We start from the raw sequence: 21070 nt of genomic DNA, 5'->3' as shown, positions 1-21070 counted from the left end.
AATTTCAGCTCATTAACAACATTGCACCTAAAAATTAAGTTGATGGTGGCTGACAGGCACTAATAATATCTGGTAAAATTATAACAGTACAAAAAGGTAAAAGAGGACAAAGATTTTAAAACAGCTTCCATGTGTTTTCCTTCTGTGTAGTCTACTTTGAATTGACTTGACAATGTGTAACAGCAATTTGATTCTTTGTCCACTCCTGTCTGATCTTCAATCTATTTCAGCGAATACATGCAAGAATAATCTGAATTGAACTGAATAGTCTTGACTTTCTTCACTCGGCATTTAAAGAGGCAATCTTGATCAGATTAAGATTGTTAAAATGTTGACTAAAGAAGCAGCTTTCATGTGCACCAGTGTACAAGCGACTTACCTTTAGCAGGATTGACAGAAATCCCCGACTTGTAGAGCATCTCTTCATTCTCCCAGTCCCGATTCCTCAAAACAGTCTTAACACTAAAAAGCAAAATTACCGCCGCACTGCAGTAAACCAATAAGGTCCTTGAGGATCTCTTTTGCAGTCGGACGTACATAGACCTCAACCCCACAGCGACCAGCAGGCAAAATCCCATGCTGGGAATGTAGAGTACTCGTTCTGCTACCACAAATCCTACATAGAAAAAGAGGTTTGTAGCAGGGAGGAAAGGGATAGCTAAAAGGCCAAGGGAGAACACCACGACATTTTCTGTGGTGGGCAGCGATGTCCTGCTCTCATGGAGCTTTTTGGTACCATTCTGCAGACTATTAATGTGAGTGGTCATGCAAGAGTTGTTCATATGTTCATGATTTTGGTAACTGTGCCCATTGCTGTTTCCGTTCTTTCCATTAGTAAACAAATGAGCTTTACCATTACTGTCCTTGTTGCCCTTGGTTCTTGGCTGCTTCCACACACTGACCCAAGCCAGCAGCAAAAATCCCAAATAGAAGACGAACGTATGAGCATTCCTCCAATCAGCGAGGCTCTTGATCAAAGGTAGCGTGTCCATGGACCAATCAAAGCTGAGTGTGACGGGGCAGAGGAGAAGCCAAAAGTTGATGGCAGGCAGGTAGAGAAAAGTTAGTGTCCTGGTGAGGAGGGAGGGGGAGTCAGCTGCTGGGTTGTCTGAGTTGGAGAAGTTTGGAGGCTTGTTACCCATCCAGTACAAGCGGCAGGCCAACAGGGTCGTGCCCCAGGCTGCCAACAGAAATACATTCAGCAGCAGCTGGACGTTATTTCTCTGAAAGACAAACGACACAAACGATCAAACAAAGAGAAAACAAAGCAGCTGTGCCACATAATATGCTGCAAATTTAACACAAGATGGAGTTTAATGCTTTTTATACTTTATTTAGTTTGGGACTTTGTAATTACTTTGAAGACTGGTTTGGGAGATTAAACAAAGACCTTTCATCACTTAATGAAGACAATATGATCATGATAATATCAGTATGAGTTATTATGTGATGTAGAGGACATGACTTTAATCAGAACATTAGTTTTTTTACTACTGTAGTTCTTCTGCAAATCTTGTTGTGATCTATCATTCCCTGAACCTGTGTTAAATAAATGACCTGGTTAAATAAACTTGCACTAAATTCGTTATAGTAATTTTATATATTCAGTACAATAACTTGTACTGCTAATTAAACAATTTGATACATAACCCATCCATTTGAAATCTCAGATTTTTTTAGGAAAAGATGAAACAGCCTGAGAAAATGTGTACTGTGGTCATTTGTGTAATATTCTCCATTTTAAAGCCTTACCAAATGCAGCACAGATGCATTTACAGACCAGTCTCAGATTACCTGATGTGAAATCCCGGCCTTTTGTAGGATAAAAACATGCCTCGCAAACCTTAAGAAAAAAACTCAACTTTAAAAGAAATATTGATTTCCTCTCAAATCTAAGGCTACATAACACAACAGAGAGTGAAAGAGCATATCTGATAGAAGAATTTCTGCTATCTGCTCATCATCGCCGCCAATGCAAAGAGACGGAAATCAAAATGAAGACCACAGGAAATTGAACGAGGAACACAGGAGGAAAAAAAGGAGGCTACTATTGAACTGGTTGAACATTCATACGGTTTGAGTTGTCTCAGCTAAAATAACTAAACAATCAAAATACCTCTGCTGCTTCTTCAACATGTGGTTATATAAAATAGATCCAGTACAGCAGATGAAAATGTACAAATACTTTGATGAAAAAAATTCTGTTTTTGGAAGAGAGAAAAAAAAAGACGTAACAAAGGATATTAGTCTTCACCTAGATGGCTACACGGTTCAATATCTTAGGCAATAACATATATTTCTCTGTAATTCGAGTCACTGTCAAAAACACAGCATGACAGACTGAATAGAAACATATCCCTATAGTACATTAATAGTACAACACCATGAGGATTGGCTTTAACCCAACGGCTGACGGAGAAAAAAAAAGATGAAAAAGTAGTAGGACCACTTTTCTACTCAAGCAGGAGCTCCGAAAAATACAGGAAGTGCATTGAAGTGGTCGGTGAGGCCCAGGGGTTAAATTCTGCGCAGACTTTACTGGAGAGACTTGCTGGCTGTTATTACACCCCAATCATTGCTTCAGGGGGATCCAGAGGGATTTACAAGGCTCTTTTTGGGGTTTTCATGATACTTTTGTAGCCCAGGCAAAGGTTTTTAAGTCCTTATATGATGCAAAACTTGCATACAGTGGCTGCAGGTAAAAAGTTCTGAAGTTGCTACATCTATCATTGAATGCCCAGACGATTTAAAAAAAAAAGAGAAGAAAAATCTCAAAAGGACATACTAGTACTGTTTTTAATAGGATTAGCATGAACCCTCACCAGATACAAGGAAATATCGCCTTTTGAATTACCACCCATCCTAGAATCCCTATGGAATAAACATCAACCTTTTTGAATGCATATTTTAGAATTCATGTCACGTCTTTATCTCTATTTTTCTTGATAACAAAGGCATTTCAGTCTGTAATCTTATTATAGACCTGTAAAGTCTATTTTATTCAGAATCAGTTCAGAATTGAAACAATTTGCCCATTGTAAGGCATGTGAATAAAATAGTCTTAAAATGCAAAACGACCTAATTACAGAAGCCGTTTGAGCCTGTGCCTGCCTTTTTTCAATAAACACACTCATTACATTGAAATGACTGAGAAGCAAAATCAATCTGAAAGTTCTTTTCTCAAAGTACACACAAATTTAATGAATTAGAAGTATTCTATGGGCGCACAAACTGGCTCGCTGTAGCGTCATTTAAATACCAATCCATCACACGCCAGACGGCCCACCGAAACCAGCCCCATCGGACTGACGTACACCTCAGACAGAACTCTATGAGACGATGAGGTATGTCTGACCTGTCCAATCCTCTTCATCATCACTCAGATCAATTGTCTTCACTGTCTCTTCCATCATGCCCCTTTTCTCACAATAATAGACTTGTAACAGAAGGGAAAATGAGCTTAGGGTGCTGCAGAAACTCTCAACTCACAATTCCCCAAGACTACTCGACAGACTAAATCCCTCCAAGTATTTGATGGATGACTCTGCGCCACACGTGTCATTGCTCTTTTACTGTTGGATCAAGTAACCATTCAAGCTTGTGGTCCGAGAACCACAAAGCCTCGGTCAATCTCTCTGCTATTTTCCTCTTATCTCTTGTAGCTTGTAACATCAAACTGTAAAGTCATTTAGGTGTAAAAACATGATTACTTGCAGTCGAGACAAGATAAGAAAAGCCCAATGGTTTCATACCCATACTACTTAATGCAAATTAGCACCATCTGGCTCAGGGTTTACAAAAAGTGATATCCGATACCGGGATTTAAGTGAATTGTTGGCTGCTGTAACTGTCATAGCTTAAGTTTAACATGCACACTCACGAACCTCAATATTAGATACACCCGCATTTTAATAGCTTCCGTACAAGAGGTGTTTCAAAATGATTGTCTGTACAACAGTTTTGAGCAGTAGCACCTTTACAAGTAGCGCCTTGCTAATTTTCCGCGGTAGCAGTGCTGCTGTTTTCTACATTGAAATGTAAGGTTAGCAGTGAAGCTACTTTTTTTTAGGATCACAAAATGCAGTAACGTCCACAGAAGCTACATTTCCTCAGAAGGTTCTAAACCTCAAATGCATTTCTTCTGTTAGATGTTATTTACCGATTGTCCTGCTGACACCTGCCCTAGATGACGAAGAATGATATAACCCGCACCACTATCACTCTGGTTTGGGAGCGCAATGTGTGACCAGTGAGCTAAACTTTTGGGCAACTGACACAGCTCAGGACCTTATTTGAACGCTCAGGAAATGAAGTAAGTAAAAAGCTAGCTTCCTTTTTTTGTTTAAAAAAGCAACAACTTAAATATATAACAATAACACGCACACAAAAAAAACTACCCCCCACCCCAAATTAACGCCTCGCAATCTACTAGTCGCGGTAACAACACGGTGTACTACTCCGTTTCACATTTGTCGCGCAAACCGTCAATCAAATTCAACACATGGTAATTGGTCCCGTGAAAAACAATGAAAAAACGGGCATTTTTATGAATTTCTAAACCCCCAGGATGTAAAAAAGTGGGTATGTCGGGGCAAAAGAACGTTTGGTCACATTATTGTGGGCTATATAATGTGTTTTATTTTAGTCCATTTATTGTAGCTTAACTTAGTAGTAAAGCTTAATTTAATGTACAATAACTGCTTCTCGTTCAAATCGGATTCCAATTTAGCGGCTGGAATCACCATGAATAACAAATCATCCATCATCTCACTTTAATACGTAGTTAAGATAAACTGCACAGCGGTTGTAGTCGTAGTAAGGGAGACAACCTTATAAAGCCCTTCAAGCTTAGTTTACCTTAACAGTCAAGAGCATGACTTTTGGACCACATGGGGGGAGTGGTCACAGGGTCAAACAGCACGGAGGACTTGGCTGACACTGGTTGTGATCAGAGCTTTTAACCTATGTGAACCCATCAGGAAACCCAAAAGTCAGCTGATAGGAAAGGCCGATAGATTGAACTCAACGACGGAAAAAGGTCTCATTTACCGTATAGTAAGGCACTTTTTGGTGGCATAAGAACAAATGACATTTATTGCATCTAAAGGGTAAAAAACACAATGTACATGCCATTAGTGGTGGCACCACAAAATATGTTCAATTAGGTTGAAACCTTTTGTATTCAATATGAAAATAATATAGTACATATTAAAGTACCAACCACAGGCCAACCAAATGCATTAAAAATGAAATCAAACAATTTGGGAAGTATGATAGTCCCAAGACACTGATATACTGATTCGATTCTTGTAAAAACATGTCAGCTCATACTGCTGGTCAGATTTTTATTAACCATAATGATTGAAGCAACACGGGATCCAGCTCTTTTCAAACATTGCGACTAGCCTTTCTTGGCCTAACTTCAACTCAACCTCTTCAAACATTCTTTTATATGATTGGCCAGTCATATTGCCAACATGTCTCATTTTCAAGATGAAGCTTGATAACCCTGGTTTAGGGCTCCATAAATGTTTTATGCTCCTCAGGCTACAATCACAGAACATTTATTTTGCCATGATTACATTTAATCAAGGCAAACATAAAAAATAAAAAAAAGGATGAATTTTGAAAGGTTTTGAAATTCAAACTGACGCTCTACAATGAAACTGGCTGCAATGGAATGCCAAAGCTAATAATTCAAGTGCTCAGTCGGACCAATAATGCAACAAAGCAACACATTTGTCTAATCGAAGCTCAAGACCTAGAGTCAAACTAGCCATTTGCTCGACACACCAATAATTAAACTACTTCTAACATTGTCCATTGTAAATAAATGATCATTAGTAATGAAAATAATCATATATATCAATATAATAGTAGAAGCTCAACCTTACGAATAATAACTTATATCCGGCTTGGGCAAAGTACAGCCCGGACCCGTAGTCCACTTTGGGGTTTTGTTTTTTAAATCTTGCCTGCCTATGGGCTGTAATAATGCACTGTATGTATTAAATGTATTAATATGCAGTAATTGATGCCATTATTTTTTTAACTGAAAAATAATACATTAAAAATGTTACATATATTTACTTTGTTTCAAGAAAATGTAGGCCAGGGGTGGCTAAGTTCGGTCCTCAAGAGCGACCATCCAGCCTGTTTTCCATGTTTCTCTCCACTAATTATCAGGCTTCTACAAAGCTTGCTGGTGAACTGATCATTAGATTCAGCTGCGCTGAAGGAGGGTGACATGGAAAATAGGCTGGATAGTGGCTCTCGAGGCCACCCATGATATAGGCTATGACTAATTCGGCTCATGGGTCCATTTTTCAGTCAAGTTTTTACTTGACATGTAAACTTACAATTGTCTAATGCTGCATATTTCTTTGTTCCTACAGGTGTGTGTTGTTTGCATTTCAAAGACAAGTCAATGGTTAGTGAATACATCTCACCCTGCTGAAATTCACATGCTTCTCTAAATACAGACGCTCCCCTACTTACGAACATTCGAGTTGCGAACAACGGTACATACGAACATTTCTGCGCGTACAGTATGTCGAAAAATGTTTGGAAAGAAATGCTGTAAGTTAGATTTTGTATTGCGCGTAGTGCTTCTTTCCGCCGCTAATACCGACGCTTGGCGCTGTGAGAGCTCATTGGAGGCTGAGCAACGTGGCGAGGAGGAGGAGGAAGAAATGCCGGTCCCCATGAAGCAGGAAATAACTTTTGAAGCCGATTCCAGCGACGACGAAGAATCTCTCATGATATAAAATCCTCCTCTTCCTCCTCCTCCATCATCTCCTTAAGCATCGAGTACATCTTCCAAAAGTAAGTTAAACTTCATTTTATTTATCTTATTACGTACATGTACATACTGTGTGTGTGTGTCTCGCTCTCTCTCTCTAACATACGGAGTACAGTACAGTACTGTACGTATTCTCTCCATTTTATTAAGTTTTTTTCAGTACAAACCAATGCAGGTTACTTGTACAAGCCTTAAACATACTTATGTAAACCTTCAATATACTTATATAGGCTTTAAACATAAATTATAATACAAAATATAGCACTGAAGTAACTTACGAACAAATTCACCTTACGAACGATCGTCCGGAACGTAACTCGTTCGTAAGATGGGGAGCGTCTGTAATACAAAAGCATTGTGGCGGTCTTGCTTTTGTCAACTATTTATATCCAATTTGGGTAGACACCAACTTTTGTTAAGTGGGTTGCAAACACATCTAAGAAAAGACCACACAAAAAGCACAGAACCACATTGAAATGATGTGCTGAACTAGTACGACAGGATTAAGCCTATTTTAAATGTAATCTTTTTAAAGGAAACAGTCCAATGCATATTTGAACTGTGGTCTAATGTAAAAACAGCCACAATTTTCTGACAGTGAAAACAGTTACAGGAAATTGGTCAAATTCAGCTCTGGCACTAATTTGAGTTGCTGATTCGGAATATTAAGACAAAAAAAATGCCACATACTATAAACCACTGATCATGATCAAAAAAGTCTGCAGAGTCAAAATTATTGAATAAAAGAACACAATGACATTAGAAAACCCAACAATTACTAATCTGAGCACTATTAACACTTTAAGATGATTTTATTGCGTTCAAACCACAGTATTTAAAAGTAAGCGGACTGTTCCAATTTCTGTTCTCACTGTTCCCATATTTATTTGTCCCGTGAGAGCCCAGAAGACGTAACCAAGCTGCAAATCAGCTGCGATAAGATGCTGAGGTATGGGAGTGTTTTGGAGAAGTGTTTTATCTTTACTGCTACACTCTGACTGACTTTCGTCATAAATCGAGGGCGTTATAGAACCAAAAGCAAACAAAATGCATCGACACTTGAGCCCTGAGAGGATAATACAAGTACAATGTTTACGTTTCTGCTTCCGAAAGGCTGCGCTGGGCTGCCACGTTCCAACAACACTCTGCTGCTCTGCGCACGGTTCCACATCATTACTAAGCTTTCGGGAGATGAGGCCAGTTGTACTGCTGGTTTTAGCGAGCATGTAAGCTCCTCAAAACACGCAAAGAGCAGCACGACAAGGCCAGGCAGACAGATTATAGGGGGATGTCACTTCACATCTGCACAGATAAAATTACTTAACTAGTGAGTGTCATGTAATGGTCGACCACACATTTTTTCTACCATAGCATTTGTTGTTGATTAAGCTGACCAGCAACGCGCATGATATTCATCATAAAAGTAATGCCAAGAAGCGGTTACATTTGTAGTTCTCAGTATGAGATGATAACTCAAAGGTGACCACAAAGATCAAAAACTAAAAGCCTGCCGACACAAAATCAGTCAAGGAGACCAAATGGGAAATGTGAAACGTTTCAAATTGTGGTAGCAGAGTTTTTAGTGAGCCGACACGTCTCCATGCCACCTTGGCCTTACACCAAGACATGATAACTTACTTCTATACCCATTTGGCCGCAGAGAACCGGCAGATTGGAGAAGAGCTCCCAGATGTGCTGGCACCACAATTTGTTATGTCTGCATTTGGTGTTGCTCCTTTTTAACAAGGCGGGGGCCTTCTGTGTGGTGCCATGGACAAGAAACCAGATATGTTTTCTTTACATAGAAATATGCTACAGAAGTAAAATAACATGTTTTATTAATCAAGTACTAGTTGTGTGGTGCTTGCTGGATAATACTTGATCAAGCTTTATGTCATTTTTTTTGCCATTTAGTGACTGCAGTGTTTCTGTGCATGTATGGGTTTGTACTTAATGTCACAATTTGACTGTGATGCAGCTGCCCACTCCGGAAAATATTCTGTTATTCAATCTGAAGCGATGCAACACATTTTAGAAGCATCCCTAAACATATGAAGCTTAGTTAGGCCTGGTCAACTCAAACTTGTGTTTTTTATTCAGAAAAACTGAGCTTTTGGAAAACTCTGGCCAGGGTGAAGACTTTTGAAACCTCAGTTTTCAGTGTCTGTGACAAAAAAAAAAGTGAAAGTTTTGCTTGGTGCTCTTTAAATGCATCACAATACATTATATTAATATGATTTTACACTATTCTGTTTATAACATGTCTATATTCAACAGTAGAACGCAATCAATTAATATTATTGATTCATGTGAGCCATTAGAAATTTTGTGCCACATGGCGTGTGCTGATTTAAAACATACAGGTACTTAAGACTAAGAGGCATTTGCCATGTCGGCATATGTATTTATATATGGACAGAGATGTTATTGTAATTATTTGTGAACACATCTTTTAAATCCGAGAGTAAAGAATATTAGCATATTTATAGGCTGATACGAGTATAAGTATTCACTCTTTGATTACTCACCATTACCAAGTACAGATCTTCTAGTACCTCTAGTACTTTTGATGAAAAAAATTTCATTTAACAATGAAAAAAAAATTGAATAGACCTTACTTTTTGACACAGAGGATTCACAGATGCGTCAAAATGCTGCAATATAGCGCCAACTACTGCCAAGGAGGACTTACTTGATGATAGATTTATTTTTATTTTTTGCTTTAAGTATCGATGACTGGTGTCGGCTGGCTCCATAAGTAGCCAATACCTTAACATATACCTGGTATCAGTACTTGCCTACCCCAAATATGTGTACATCTCTACAAATACCTGTGCTTTTAATGAAAATAGTACCAACTGGGTGTGACTTTCATAATACTACACCAGCACTGGCAGTTTTCAATTGCAATTAGTAGACATCAGCATGTTGCTCAAAGAATCATTTTCAGTACCTATTTTCATATACCTCTGATGACTACTACTGATTATTAATATCATATCAAACTACATTACAATGTAGGCCTCAGCTCCACCAGTCACATAAAATACATACGCGTTTATTTTCACAAGATCAAAGGTTGATCACACAGAATAAAGCAAAAAAACAAAAAAAAAAACACTTCAAGCAAGGCTAACACAGAAAATTCATTCCCCTTCAAAATTCACTCCCTATTGTGGAGGAGGATTCTTTCCACTACTTATGTGTAGACGATCCCCGTGTGGTTTTGTTTTACCGCTGTGATAATCAGTCCAATGTGCACAATAAAGACATGAGCACTGGGTGAAGGCCAGCAATCGTGCCCACACATTCAAATTAATGTTAACTGACTAAAAGTGGCTCTTTGCAACTAAGAGCAAATGGAAGTAAAAACTGCAAGATTGAGCTTCATTTATTCATTGTTCACACTTAATGCAAAGGTTATTTCTATAATTCTGTCTTGTAAATGTCCATAAAGCAGGCTAGGCTACACTGATCTATAATGCATGCGGTTGGGAGGGGTGGGTTATAGATACGAGCCCTGTGGTCATCTGCAAGCAGTAATGTGGAAAGACTCTCATGGATCTGCAGCCTTGATTTGTGCCACCAAATATCACCACGACATCACTCACAGTCCTTTCAAATTTTTCATGACTGAGCGCACAAGAAAACAGGTAGGCACCAAATTGCACCAGTTATTGTGCTCATCTTGTTTTCTCATCTTGAAATGAGCTTTTTCTCCATAAGGAGGTTGTTAAGACAGGCTTAGAATGGGTTAGTTGTGGAATTGATTTCATCAATCAACCCATAACTACAATTACGCTCATCCTTGCGAGAACCAATATGGCTTCATCACAAAATAGAAGAACACTGTGTTCAGTATGTTATCCATCCAGCAATGCTTTGGTTAACATGATTTTATTTGAGCACTGTATTGATGTGGTAGATGTTGACCTCACAAACGGTCTTTGTTTAATTTCGGTTACATATGCATTTGGGTTCAATCTACCGTAATTTTCCATGAATAAAAATAATTCCTTCACAAGTGCGGTTGTTATGATCAATGTGGGCTCTCCATGCTAGATCCAGACGCTACTAGATAGAAGAGCAGAAGTGGAGTCTGGAATGGACTGCTTGTATGAGAGTGCTAGCTAATACAGGGGATTTTGAATGTGGATCGATATCAATCCGATGATCGGGACACCCTTTCCGCATATACATACAATGTGTTCATCAACAGTGTTATGCGCTTTGCTAAGTGCAGTGTAAAAAGGGCTTCAGGAATGTTTGTCGTGTTGAACCTGAAAGAGGATTAAAAGTATTTGTCCTCTTTGCGTGTTCCAAAATTTGAAGACAGATTTAATGCAAGAAAAAACACCTTTGCAAAAATGATTTTAGCTAACAGAGATCTCTGGACATTTAACAGCCTCTAATTCATCACTTAAACAGGTGGGATTCAGAGCGTCGAATGTAGTTCTTCCGCGTGTAGAATCGCTTCTTATAGTTAAAAGACCTCCTCTCTTTTATTTGTAGACAAAACATATCTCTGGGTACTTTTCCATGAGCAGTAGCGAAAACAAGGTCAGGAGTGCGTGTTCGAAACAGATTCTGTTCTCAAGGACCAAATGTGTTTTCGCACAAAGCGCTGAGAAGGAACTTTTTAGACTAAATAGTATGTCCCAGCTTAAAGTCAGATTATACCGAAATCAACACCATCTGCTCTGCACAGTGTATAACAATGGTTAATATATGAAATGAAGAATTAAAAATGTTATAATATCTATCTATTTCATTGGAGGCAGCGGGCTTGTTAGCCTGGTCATTTCTTGAGCACATTAGGTATCTGCTTCTTTTTATTTCACCTCTACTTTTTCTTTTCTTTTTTTTTTACCTCTACTTTTTATAAGACCATGCTGGGAAGTGCAGAGGTCCTTTCCAGCAGCATTCACTCAGGGAATTCCTGCTACGCTGCTCCAGCACTGCAGCACATCACAAACTTAATGAGGTAGATGGACCAGTGAGCCTTCAGCAACCTCTACAAACTGGATGATATACAGTAATACAGCAAATTTAATATGAAGATAGCTTTCTTTATAAGACACAATTGTTTCTGTACAGAATCCCTATACTGTATTTGAATTGACTTCTCAATTACAAAAATCTTAATGGAAATTGTTTCTATTGTGATCCCCAACATCTGTAGAGAATTAAATAATTAAATTGTAATAATTGCGCAAGAATTCTGTAGCTCAGACTTAATAAGTATATTTAACATTTGAATTCAACACATTACGGAATGAAACCAGCGTCTTCCAGAAGACAATGTTCATTAACCACATGAAACTAAATAAACAAATACAACTTAAACATAACTGAGATTAAGTAAGAACATGGTGTGTGTGTGTGTGTGTGTGTGTGTGTGTGTGTGTGTGTGTGCAGTCTTATACTTTCATACAAAATAGTGTTTTTAAATATATTGCTATCAAAGCTGAATCATTTATGTCATGTGTAGTTTCTGTTTTCCTTGTGTGTCTTCCTTGTCTTGTTAAGTGTGATCCTGCCCTTCCTCGTGTTATCCAATCAGTGCCCTCAGCCACTTGTGTCTTGCCCAGGTGTGTCTTGTTGTGTCGTTAGTGTTTGTGTATTTAGTCTGCTGTCTCCCCTCTGTCTGTGTGGGTTCATTGTTTTTTCCCATGTCCTGCTGCTCGTTTTTTTTTTTTTTTACCCTGTCATGCTGCTCGTTTTTCCCTTGTTGTTCCCTCCCATGTTTTGGTTCATGTTTTGTTTTCTGATTTGTTTTATTTTGTACTTTAGAAGATCTTTTTGTTTCATAGAAATTAAATCCTTTTTTTGATTGGGCCTCTGCCTCCTCGCCTTGTCTTCCCGCGTTTGGGTCCCCAAGCTTCCCCGTCCTGACAATTTACTGTACACACACACACACACACACACACACACTCACCGGGGCATAAATAGGGCGACTCCACACCTAAACAATTTAGAAGCGATTAATGCTTTTGGATTAAAGGTAAAACATCTTCAACATACAAGAACAAGTGTCTTGATTCAACCTTTATGGATAAGAGTTAAGAAATTTCACATTTCAGTGCCTCTCAATTACACTAAAAGTAATTAGAGTAAGTGCTCCACTGATTACGTTGGAGTCAATTATCCCCAATGGAAGATTTAAGATTTTATGGAAAAACAAGACAACGAGCGGATTATTGCTGCGGGACATTGGCGATGTGGGATGTTCCATTCTGCGGCTGACGTCTTACATAACCCCATACAATTGATTGTCAGGCACGCTGGCTATAAAAACACCACAGCTGCAAGCAACCCTGTCAATTATTTCAAACCTAGTATTGTTTTTCTTTGATATTTTTTTCCTTTGTCTTCTATTTTTACCCTCTATTTGATGAAGTGGCAAAGTCGAGTGCGTTGGCAAGCTCGAGTCATTTTCCATCGGCAGTGGTTGCACTTGCTGCAGAGCGATGACATCCACAAGTCCAAAGAGCCGTTCTATCCACTGCCAGTGGAAATCATTCAGGATGGACTCATTGGAAAGAGACCGACTTCCACATGCATTCGACACAAGCGCAGCAGTCCACTTTTGTTATTCCGTTTATGAGTTTCCATTATGCGCCCCATCTTGCTCTCACAAACAGAAGCGAAGCAGTGGAGTGTGTCTCCATGTAGGAAGCAGGTGGCTGAGGGCAGGGGTCGCTTGCTCAGCCCAATCTATCACACTGGTAGAAGCTATCAGAGCATGAAAGAGCATCTGCGGAGCCTCAGGTAAGAATAGAATGCCTCTGTGGGCTGTATTTCCTTTGACCTCAACAAAAACATTATCTGGGGATGTCATAGATTGTATACGTGTAACTTTAGAATGTTTTTTTTTGTTTGTTTCCTTTCCTGTTGCCTTACTTTGTAAAGATCATGGACCATAACCCGCTCCTTATTTGAGTATCCAACTGACTTGACTTTGATCTGCAATTGGTTCCTGATACTTCAAATTAATAATAATAATAATAATAATAATAATTAATAATAATAATAATAATAATATCAATCTTGGAATCTAAATGAGCGAAATGGCATAAAAAAAAAAAGCTAACTTAATGGTAACTTTTACATGCTAACAACAATGTTTTCTATAAGAAAACATCACAGGAAAATAAAAGAGCAAGCTCAAATGATGACTAAAACAATAAACTAAATACAGTACTTTAACTAGCCCTAATTCAAAAAGTGGTCCAGTTTATTCAGCATGCCAAAGTAGTGTTTGGACCAGTAAACTAATAATACAATGAGCGTAGAATAAAAATTATTCGAGGATACTGGATACCGGATACCTTTGGATTTTAAGAAAAACAGGTCATCTGCAAAGTCAAACTGTTACCATCATAAAACCTATTGGCAGTTTATCTTCACCACCTTAACTGATATAAGAGTAAAAACAAGTTAACCACTGTACTAGTAAAAAGTAAAATGTGATGGATTCAGTTTTAATTTAATGAACAAAAACATTGCTAAATCATGACATGAAGCGTCTCACAAATTGTGTGTTGGTTTTTTTTTGCATTGTTAAATGTTAAAGTAAAAAGAAGCTAACCACAGTTATTAGACCAATTTTAAAAATGTGAGCCTGATTATGTTACATAACGCCTGGTGTTTTTTCACACCCCGTTGAGGCTGGTCCTTGTATGTATTTTGTGTCAATAAGATGCAAATCTATACAAAAAGTATAATGCACACAAACAGTGTTATTCCTTTGATAGCTACAAAAAATTAAATTCTCGTCAGGGACAATTTGTGCAATGTCATGCTTGACCAAATTTCAAACTCCAATCTTCGACGCACTTCATAGTAATTTTCCCCAAATTGTTGGCCTCTGATGAGCCAAATTACCAGGAAGCCAGTGTGAAAGTGACTACAGTCCCTCATAGTTCAGGTAACCTCTGTCTGTTACCAATCAGACACACACACACACACACACACGCATACACACGCCTCAAGCAGTGACCTTGTACTAACAGCCAAAGTGTGAACAGAAAATAGGAGGTGTGAAAAGATAAAGCATGTCAGTTTGACATTCACTGAAGGCCAGCTGGGTCTGAGCCCAGATTTAGAAATTATTTTTCAGAGCGTCTCGGTCAGCAGACACACAAAAGTGTCCTCATACCAACCTCTCCACTTTCGCTGATGATAAATGGTAAGTTGCACTGACAGAATTTTTCTGCTGACATGACATCATCAACATTATTGTTCTTCTCCAGGTTACACGTTCAAAGATCAGATTTCAAATATGTTTTCAAAGAGATCTCATCATAGTTCGTCACAGGAATGTCAGGCCCTCGGGCATGTACTGCGCCTCACCAAGTTTACACAAGGAGTATGGGACGATGTGGGAAATTTCAACATAAACGTGCCGCTCTGATTGAATATGAGGCTGCAATATGCCACCCCAAAAAAAAAAAAAAGCTTCCCCCAATTTATATGCCTAAAAAAAGTCTTGCTTTACACATCATCAAAGTGTATGTTTGGGCTACCTTTGCATCATCAACTAACCAAATGCATTCCGATATGCAATGGGAAGAACGGCATCCCTTCCGCCATTTGGAACACATTTTGCTAGACAGTAAATAGTCGAGTAAATGCATGTTTTTCCACATAAATTGTGGACAAACACTGACTAAAGCGCATGCAGATGCTATAAAGTCTGAGCCTGCAATCAACTCAGCACATGGCTAAGCTTTAATCAAGCACATCAGCTGGATTTAATAGCTGAAGTTTTACACAGGCAACACCAAGGCTGCTTGTGATAAATCACAAGATAAGAGACAATTAGAAGCAATTGATAATAATTAGGTTGTACCTTATCAGACTGTCAGGGATTAGATTTTTATTAGGTTTTACTTTTTACTTCTTTTTTTAATGACCTCTACACAGCAAAATCACCAGTGTTAGATTAACACTGAATAGTGTTAAATCTAACACTAGAAAAGTGTTTATATGTGTCTACACCAATGAGTGTAAATTTGATACTTTTCAAAGTGTTACTACCAGTGTTAAAAATCTACACTGGTAAAAACCCAGTAGTGTTACTCTACACTAGGTGTGTGAATTGCCTAGTACCTGGCGATTTGATTCGTATCACGATTCATTGGTCACGATTCGATTCGATACCGATTAATCCCGATGCGAATCTTTAAATAGATTATTGCGAATTTTTTTTAACTCAAATTTAGAAAATACTAATCAGTAAAACTTGTACATGTACGCTGTAAGATTTGTATGAAAATGCATTTATTTATCTGAAAATTCAGGCTTATAACTGAGCAACTGCATTTAACAAACAGGTTGCAGTCTATTTCGTGTTTGAACAGCACTGAAATAAAATATTAACATAAACATTCTTCCATGCTTAATGTGTGAATCCTAACCCTAAGTAAGACATTTTGTTGAATATTCCCATAAAAAATCGATTCGGCCGCATATCGAATTGATTCGAGAATTGCGCGCTGTAATATCGCGATATATTGCCGAATGGATTTTTTCGAACACCCCTAAGTGTCAGTGTTAAAAAATTTACTCAAGCTAACACTTCACTCTGATAAAAGGTACTTCATTTATATAACATTTTTCCTCCTTACAAGGCCCTCAAGCTGCTTTGGGGTTCAGTATGTTCCTCAACGATGCTTTGACAAAGTTAGATTCTAAGTTCTCAGATTCGGGAGACAACCATTCAACCACTGAGCCACGTTGCCCCAAAAACAGCAACTGGATGTATCGCTATTTAAATGCCGAGAGCACGCTGGAAATTTGAAAGTTTGTCCTTCACCGGAAATGAGGGTGTGGTCAATTTAACACTCAAGGTTACACTTAGCTTCCGCTCCAACACTTGAAGAAATGTACTCTGACAGAGTAATTTTTTATCCTAACAGCGTCAGAATAACACTGTTTACACCAGATTTCATGGAACACTGGAAATTTAACACTGACGGATTTGCTGTGTACTTAGCAGACTTACATCGCGGGTGGGCGTGGAACGTATTACCCACGAAAAGTGAGGGAACACTGTAATGCATTTTTATATGACATTACTCTAGTGCAGCAAACCAAGTAAACTAAATGTCAGTAATGCAGCACAAAATAATGATGCAAACAAACTACATATATAAATCCCATCTTAAATAAGCAAATACAAATTTTAAAAAAATAAACAAAAATCAAACAGACCTGCTCCATGCAAAGTATCTTGACAAATTGTTATTGTAGAATTATTATTTTTTTTTTTTTTAAAGGACTAATCTCAGTGCCATTTTTGGGTGTGACCTACACTACACGATGAAATAGATTTTTATTTAACACGACAGGGATAGAGACGTGATTGTTAGAAAAAAAAACCTAGAAAAAAGAAGGCTTTGACATGTACGTGAAAGGGGCTATCGAATGATGTTCCCGGACTATTTACATTACAGAAGCTACAATGGAAAGATATGCAGCACTACTGTAATTGACTGGGAGACATAATCAGATAAGCAGTCCGCTTCTACCATTCGCAGCGTTAAATTTCAAACTACTTCATCTGAGTGAGGAGCAGTGCAATAAAAGGCAGCGCCAAATCACTGCGGTCTGTCAGTCACGCATCAAGCCAGACGCTGCAGCCTGACGAGAAAAAAAGTTTAATCCACTCAGGAGGCCAAAAATGGGCTGGACTGAATGCTATTACAGGTCATAAATATTACAATCCACTTTTCTCATTGATACATTTGCTATGGGAACTTTGTGACCTACATGGGAGCAGACAGACAGAAAAGAAAGATAATGACAGCTCTCTGTTTAGATTTCTTTTTATATTATCTGTGATGTAGTGAAATAACATGTTCTCATTATGACAAATGTCAGTCCAAAGCAAAATGTTAAGAAACCCTCACAATTGATTTATAGTTCTCTCTATACAAAATGACAAGCAGTTGTTTCTGAAAGTATCTGACAAGCCACCACAGTTCTTTATTTATCTCAAAGCAAAGTTACCCGCTGTGAGCTGTAATCCTCTACAATATGACACGCAACAGTGACACCATTTCTCTTTTCACGTTGACATTGAGTCGGCACCAAATAGACACGACGACACGCACGCGCACTCAAGGTGAGAACAGTCATAGCGACACACTGTCTCACGATCTCTCCTGTGCTTGTAAACATACCACGTGACTTTGCTTTAAAGCGGAAACACAACCATCTCCAATACAATCTTGCAGTCTAACTCTAAAGTCAATATTGGTGCAGTAAGACAGCGTGGTGAAATTTAGGAGATCAATCTGACTCCGGGGACCTTGAACCACAATGGTAAAGTTAAACAAAAAAATAACTCAGCGGACGCCCTGGATCCACTCCATAAATTCAACTGCCGGCATAATTTTTTCAAGAAGGGTTCAAATCTTTTAATCCAAATTCTTCTTTTATGCCTGCCTGTCAACTAAAAAAAAAAAAAATAATAATCCTGTCTACGTGTAGTAAAAAAGTCAAAAACATCCTCCGGAGAACACACAAAGTCGTACACTTCGATCATGAGATGTCAGCAGGGAGCATCTTTGTTTGCACACTATGGTAATTTCTGCTTGATCATTCACATTTTATGTTCTTTGCTTGTAAATGATTCACGTTTGCTGTATGCTGGCTCCCCGAGAACACCTCGGTGCCATTTATGCACACGTCTCACTTCATTTTGTTACGACGCGCAGCAAAGCGTGGCCAACGTGAAGATCAAAAAGCTAACATTAAATACTTCTGACAGGTGATGCAGGGGATAATAGTAGTGTGATGGCCAGGTGCTTCAAAATGACACTTCTTTTTTTCACTAGCCTATCATCTAAGGCAATCGTGTATTTTTGTTTCAAATGTTCTGTAAATCAAATCTATTCACATAAAATTCACAGGGAGGCTCAACGGTTTACATGAATCACTACATTAATCACTCGTTTAATGCCACCGTTAGTCATCTTAACACAATACAGTCTCACAGTCATCAGGTAATCAAAGCAAGTAAATTATTAACTTAAACAGACGAGAAGTTAATATACAAGTCACGTCCCAAGAAAAACTAAAACATATGACTAAGCTCAGTCAGACAAATGGAGCCCAAGCTAGTAATTGACCAGTCCGAAAATATTAGTTTACTCCTAAGACTTTAGAGGAAACCTGTCAAATAGTATCGGCAATGAAACAGCTTTGGTAAAATAAAAAGTCCCTACCATCATACTATCGTATTAAGTGCTTGAATGACAGAAAGCCATAACATTCATATTTGACATTTGTGTATTGTATATGACAAATTACAATAATGTTTTATTTTAGGGTCATCCATGCCAATTCACCTAAAAAAAATCTGAACATTTTAACCAAGCATATCTTGATTTTGCGCTTGTGAGGAGGGGGTTACAAAAATGGATGGATGGATATTTTGATTTTAATGAAACTTTGTGTACCTGTTGATAGTGGTGATGGCACAACACTGAATATCAAATTTTAGGTCAATGGGAGCAGCGGATTGGGAACTACGACCGGCCGTATTTTGACATTTTTGGGGAAAAAGGAAACTTGAATGATGAATACTTACTAAATAGTTAACTTTCAATTAATATGCAAATGAACAGTCAACGAATATCTGAGGGTTTAGATACTCTGACTGCTTATTGCTATTAAATAATTGTACGCCACAGAATGTGAGAGTTTGCATTTCATGACACAAGGTCCATTTCAAGGTCAACAAAAACAAAAGGTTATTAAAACATGCACCAATCTTCTAAATGATTGCCGATCTGGAATCCTTGTTGGATTCGCTTTCCAACAGTATCTGTTTTGTGAGGACTGACTCAGTCGTTCCTGAGCTAAGGAAGGTGGCCATGCCCCTTTTTGTCCAAAATGTCAAAATTGCGTGGGCCGTAGCTCCCAAAAATCTGCTCTAATTGACCTAAAATTTGAGATTTCGTTTTGTGCCAACTACATGAACGTGAAATCAGACATTGCGAATAAGCAGTTACAAGAGGAACATGCTTACCTTATACAGAAGCATGACAACCTGTCGCAGTTTGAGCCTGTGCAAGACGCAGACGTCATAGAGCGCCGATAAGGCCAGCACGGTCACACCCAGCTCCTTCCACAGCATGCTGCCTGCAGCACAGCCCAGACTGCCGAGGAACCAAGCCACAAGCCGCGGTTGTCCAGCGTTGCCCCGCAGCTTACAGTAACGAATGTAACACAGCAGGGACAGCAAGAAGAACAAGGCAGCGCCTTCGTCGGCTCGGCCCACAACACCTGCCACCGCCTCGGTGTGGATGGGGTGAGAGGCGAAGAGCAGGCCGGCCAGGAGGCTCCACACACCCCCTCCGAGCAGTAGGTGGGCCAGCCGTGTAAAAAGGCCCGTCACCGCCCCGTGGAGGGCCACATTCAGCAGATGGTAACCCCAAGGATCCAGCCCACCAGCAGCATGATTGAGGCGGAAGGAGAGGGTGCAGAGGGGCCGGTAAGACTTGTGGCTCCCGCTGTGTGTGAGCAAGGTGCCCCAGAAGTCATCATAGAAGATATTCGTCCAGGGTGTTTCTGAGAGCAGGTCCTGATTGGTCTTGATTGCGCGGCTGCAGAGAAACAGAGGGGGGGGGGGGGGAGATTTGAAATCAACTTTGAGCTAAAATAAGTGATGTGCTCCACACTGTAGTCGGGTAGATTACATTTACATTAAATGCAGTGCTGAACCTTGACATTTCTGTCAGTTCAATTAAAGTCAAACTGCCTCACTGCTAGGCAACTTTACTGGCCTGACATGTTCAATTTATATAGTCCTGAATACTGTGTTAAAAGGATGCACTGCAGGCTAATGACAATCCAAAGAAATGTAACATGTTCTAAAAGCCGAGGGAGAGGGTCCGAAATCTTTCGCAAACAGAAACTCACCAAGGTTGAGCCTCAAATTCTAGACAGCTTTGCCACTGCAGCCGCAGCACTTAAAGCAGTGCACTTTGGGATTTGACAAGAGTGCCACACCCATGACCACAAACAAATACAGGCACACAGTAGGGGAATGCCACAATGGCAGTTTTATAGAGAAGATGATGTGGTGATGGTCAACAGTTGTTTTATCCCAAATGTGGAGGATTACATGTTTAAAAAGCTGCAATGGTGGCATTACGGAATGATATACACAGTTGAAGGCAATTCTAAACAAAAGAGTAAACCCAAACATGTACTTTGAGCTTCTCTCAGCAAGCAAGCATGCTAAATAAGGAG

The 21070-nt window shown here is 39.0% G+C and overlaps 1 protein-coding gene across 1 annotated transcript in view; it reads right to left on the bottom strand.

The window, feature by feature from the left end:
* The window catches only part of tmtc2b (transmembrane O-mannosyltransferase targeting cadherins 2b), an 86314-nt gene that overhangs the window by 25028 nt on the left and 40216 nt on the right, over positions 1–21070 (bottom strand). The window contains exons 2-3 of the mRNA XM_077568841.1: positions 19845–20421; positions 380–1223 (exon numbers count right to left, since the gene is read on the bottom strand). Coding sequence (XP_077424967.1) covers positions 380–1223; positions 19845–20421 — 1421 coding nt within the window. The remainder of the gene's footprint in view (positions 1–379; positions 1224–19844; positions 20422–21070) is intronic.

This window comes from Vanacampus margaritifer, chromosome 6 (assembly GCF_051991255.1).
Source record: "Vanacampus margaritifer isolate UIUO_Vmar chromosome 6, RoL_Vmar_1.0, whole genome shotgun sequence".
Classification (NCBI taxonomy): Eukaryota; Metazoa; Chordata; class Actinopteri; order Syngnathiformes; family Syngnathidae; genus Vanacampus; species Vanacampus margaritifer.
Note: the sequence above shows the minus strand (reverse complement) of the source record. Positions and strands in the feature narration are given on the sequence as shown.